This window comes from Danio rerio, chromosome 19 (genome assembly GCF_049306965.1).
Source record: "Danio rerio strain Tuebingen ecotype United States chromosome 19, GRCz12tu, whole genome shotgun sequence".
In the NCBI taxonomy this organism is placed as follows: domain Eukaryota; kingdom Metazoa; phylum Chordata; class Actinopteri; order Cypriniformes; family Danionidae; genus Danio; species Danio rerio.
Window position 1 is genome coordinate 46090001 of NC_133194.1, and position 5069 is coordinate 46095069.

Genomic DNA, 5069 nt, shown 5'->3' on the forward strand with positions numbered 1-5069 from the left:
GAACACCAAGTGAAATACATTTCTGTGAGCTTGATTAAAATATCATTTAGTATCTCTTAAACTTCTTTGTCATTGATCCAGCGATGGCACTTGCAGATTTATGGATGCTGGGAAAGCACATCATTTCTGAAGTGCTCATAAATAATCAATATCTGTTGTTGTTCCTCCAGCGGTGATCGTCGGAGGTGTAGTCGGCGCTCTCTTCGCCGCGTTCCTGGTAATGTTACTCGTCTACCGGATGAAAAAGAAAGACGAAGGCAGCTACACATTGGAGGAGCCCAAACAAGCCACCGTCACCTACCAGAAACCAGACAAGCAGGAGGAATTCTACGCCTAAAACTCCACATATTCATCGTCCTGCATCTCTCCGACCTCGTCCCGTCTCTCTGACCCTTTTTTTTTTTCTTAAATCTCACCCCTTTTTCCTTTGATCCTTCCCTCGTTTCCCCCATGAGAGTGCCTCTCATTCCACAGACTCTGAACTTTCTTTTCCAAAAAACAAAAAAAGGAGAAAAAGATTAATGTAGAAACATTAGAATTGTTTGTGGGTGGGGCTTGAGGTTGGGGGTGGGGCCAAATGGGGGCGTGGCAAACATGAGGGCGGGGCTTGAGTGTACACATACACAGAGAAGAAACTTTTTTAAGACATGTTATTATTGATATGTTTAGAATCGTTGACCTGATTTTTTTCGTTTGTTTGTTTCTTTGGGGGTTTTGTAAAGACAGATGTGCACAATATTACTCTCAAATTGAACCTGGGAGATAGATGGAAGCATGAAAAAAGAAAAAAAAAGACATTTGGGGTCATGGAGGGATTGTGCAAGTCAGAAAGAAGAGTTGCATGGCAGAAGTAGAGGAGAAATCTGAAGTCTATACTCGAAATGCTCTTCTGTCACCAAGGTCACGTTGTGTGGTGCCTTCCATTTCCCTGGTGCTAGCAATGCAGAGTGAGTATGTGTGTGTGTGTGTGTTTGCAATCATACCACCCCAGCCTAGACACACACACACACACACACACACACATATACACAACCCGACTCCCTCTGCTGACGAAAGCATGACATTACTGTCCGAACAGGGAGCCCGAAACACGTACAAACACACACACACAGCACATTAAAAACACTGAGCGTCCGCTGTGAGGGAGCGCATGCATAGAATCAGAGGACTAGCCTCTCCTCTGCTCTGTATAAAGACTTTAGTAATCATTAGTAATAATCAATAATATATCAGCAGCTCTGAACGGAAGGAAAGCGGCGATCATAATATTCGTAGTGAAGGATATTATTATCTATTTAGCTGTGCGGTAAGGTTTTATCGGTGTAAATATCAACTCAACTTTTGTTTTGGTCATGCTTTTAAATCATGATATCGTAGTTCAAATTAAACACGTGCTATTAAAAAACTCACATGGATGATTTTATATTTTAACCCCAGGAGTAATACTGACACCTTTGCTCGGTGCTTTAGTAGTTTTTGTTTTGAAGCACAAGGTTGGTTTTTAACAGACATTTAGTTTGGAAATTTCGCATACACGCCACACAAACTGCCCTGATGGACGGTCATGCTCGAGGTGGATGCCGTAGGAAAGTGTTGATGAGGAACTTGCGTGTTTTCTGGGGGTGTTGGGTTATTAGTGCTGTGGGTGACATATAAATGAGCGTTCTGTCAGCATTAACTCGACTTGGTGGTGCTTTAATGTCTTTCTTTTTGGGGTGCGCAGAAAAGAAATTCACTGTAAAAACTGCTGGCTTCCACACAGTTGCTTTTTGTTGTCCCAACACAAATCAAGTGAACTCGATAATTTTTACAAATTGAAGTTGATTGAACAAAATAATTTAGTTGTCTTTAAAAAAAGCTTAAGGACAGTGATGTTTCAGCTCATTTTAAATAAGTAGTTTAAACAAGCAGCAAACGTAATTTTTTTTGAGTGTTGTTAATTACGTCCTGCTCACATTTATTCATGTATAGTTGTGTTACGTATTACATTCTAAAAATGCTGAGTGGTCTTAACCCAATGTTGGGTCAAATATCAACAAATTCAACATTGGGTTAATTTTATAATTTAATTTGAATGACACTTTTTAACCCAACACGCTTTTGCTGCTTTTTCAATCTTATTTAAAATAAGTTGAAAAAACACAATTCTTAAGGTTATTTTGGAGACTTAATCATTTTTTGGGTCACACTTTACAATAAGGTTCATTAGTTAATGTTAATTAATGCATTTACTTACATGAACAAACAATGAACAATACATCTACGGTATTTGTTCATGTTAGTTAACGTTAGTTTATGAAAATACAGTAGTTCATTGTTAGTTCATGTTAACTCATGGTGCATTTACTAATGTGAACAAGCATAGACTTGGATGTTAATAATGCATTAGTAAATGTTCAATTATGATTAATAAATGCTGTACATGTGTTGTTCATGATTAGTTCATGTTAGTAAATGCATTAACTAATAAACCTTATTGTAAAGTGTTACCCATTTTTATTTTATTTTAGTGGATTGAACATTAAATAACTAAGTTAACTTAATCGATTTATGTTGGTACAACATGAAGACATTTTCTGGAATCCAACATTTTTTTACAGTGCATTTTCTGTTCCATACAGTTCTTTCATGTTGTCCCAACATGCATTGATTAAATTAACTTAATCATTTATACAAGTTTAAGTGGATCAATCATAAAATTAAGTTGTCGCAAAAAATCCTTAAGAATTGTGTTGTTAAACTAATTTTCATTAGCATAAGTAATGTTTTTGAGTCAATTTTTTGATACAGCAACCCAGGGTAAGCTTTTCTAAAAACAAGAATCAAGCAACACTTGTTGTATATTTAAAGTGCTTTAAAAATTTACTGAGATTTACTGGTGAGAAGTTAACTTGAAGTATTACACTGAAAAAAATATTAATTGGATTTACTAAACTTTTCAAGGTAAGCAAACAATTAATATGGGCTGAACAAATTAAATGAAGTAATGTTTCACCAAATGTGTTTGTTTTATTTAAGCCCATATTAATTGTTTGCAACTACTTACCTTTAAAAAAAAAAAAAGTAAATCCAATGAATTTTTTTTTTACATTTTTAAATAAATTCAACCTTAATTGTTGGTCACTGCAGGATTGCATTCATAAAACCCTTTAGTGTCATAGTTGACTTTGACAAGAAAATCCAGACAGATATAATAAAAAAGGAGGAAAAAGTTAATTGATTGGATTTTAACGCATCAGTTGGGTTTGTTCATATTTGAGCAAATTTGAGTTACAACAACCCAGAATTTTTAGAGCTAAGCTTTTCTGAAAATGTATGCAAAAGAATCAAGCAACACTTGTTGTATATGTAAAGTGCTTTTAACATATACAGTGTCTGGTGAGAAATTAACTTAAGTTTTAATTAACTTACTTTCAAACAAGCAGGACTTAATTAATTTGATCCGGTGTGTTTGATTAAGGTGGGAACTAAACTGTGCAGAGCTGCGGCTCTCCACGAACTGGCTTTGACACCTGTGACTTAAGGTATTGTACAGAAAAATAAACGATTCATTGAATTTACAATTATTTTATTTTTTTAGGTAAGTGGTTGCAAACAATTGATATGGGCTGAATTTAAACAAACAAGCAAATTAAAATGAGTAATACTCAACTTAATTTGTTTGTATAAAGTTATCCCATATCAATTATTTGCAACCACTTAACTTAAAAACATTAATTAAATCCAATGATTTTTTTTCCTGTTTTAAAAAAATTCAACCTTAATTGTTGGTCTCTGCAGGATTTCTGCAGGATCAGCTTCATAGTTGACTTTTACAAGAAAAAGCAGACAGATGTAAGTTAAGTTTTAAGATAGATAAAGTTAACTGATTTAACTTAAGTTAAACTTAGTTAACTGATTGCATTTTGTCTTGCTATTTTTTTTTTGGTTTCTCATAACTTGTGTGCTTTCTCTAAGTGTGTCAGATTAAACTATTAGAGTTTTATGAATGTACAGAGAATAATGGGAAAGTCAAGATTATGTTTATTTTTCACCAAACCAAAGACCTCCAAAACACTTAGAATATACAACATGTCCCATTGGCCATTCCTAGGATACATTTTCATTGGTTTAAGCAAACCTTAAAGGGATAGTTCACCCAAAAATAAAAATTTATTCACAATTTGAGTTTGTTGAACGGATATTTTGAAGAAAGCCAAAAACCATCATCGACATCCACAGTAGAAAAACAAATACTATGGAAGTTAATGATCTCCAGTTTCCAGCTTTCTTTAAAATATTTTTTTTATTGTGTTCAACAAAGGAAAGAAACTCGAACAGGTTTGTAACAAGTGAATGTTAAGAAAAAAACAACAACAGTATATTCATTTTTGGGTCAACTGTCCCTGTAAGATGCTATTACATGAATGAGCATTAAAAAATCTCTTCAGCTCCCAAAAAGGAAAGAAAGGCATTAAAACAAGGCTCTGATGAATAAATGATGACTTAAAAATGTCATTCTGGGGTGAACGATCACTTTAATGCTCCGAGAGGGAAAATAACACATCTAACATAAAGATATCCAAGCTGAAAGCCTTTAAATAAGAACGAAAAGGAGTTATCATTTTATTTCCTCGGTTATCATTGTTACGCCAGGATACAATAGATTCATATAAAACAAAACAAACAGTCTAGAAATGCATGAATTAGCAATAACAAGCGATCAACAACAGACTCTGTGGTTGACATGCTCCGAATGTATGTGACATGTCGTGTGGTGTGACGTCAGTGTTTATCGCAGCTGTAAAATGACATTACTCGTCTTGAACACATATCATTTTAATAAATATCTGTACTATAGTGAATATCCGGGATAATAGTGCGCAGTATCAGCACACACCCTCTCCCAAAAATTCCTTTTTTTATATCCACAGTAATGGAGAATTCAACCCAGATGCATTTATAAACACAATCGCTGAGGGTAAAGCTGCCATAACACTGAAAACCTGACATCCAATAACGCTTCCTGTTATATCACAGATCGTGCATTTACAATACATGAGGATTTTTATTTTGTGTGTGTGTGTGTG

The 5069-nt window shown here is 34.6% G+C and overlaps 1 protein-coding gene across 1 annotated transcript in view; it reads left to right on the top strand.

Moving 5' to 3' along the window:
• sdc3 (syndecan 3) overlaps window positions 1–4151 on the top strand; it is an 88644-nt gene extending 84493 nt beyond the window's left edge. The window contains exon 5 of the mRNA XM_073931932.1: window positions 171–4151. Coding sequence (XP_073788033.1) covers window positions 171–337 — 167 coding nt within the window. The 3' untranslated portion in view covers window positions 338–4151. The remainder of the gene's footprint in view (window positions 1–170) is intronic.
• The last annotated feature ends 918 nt before the right edge of the window (window positions 4152–5069 follow it).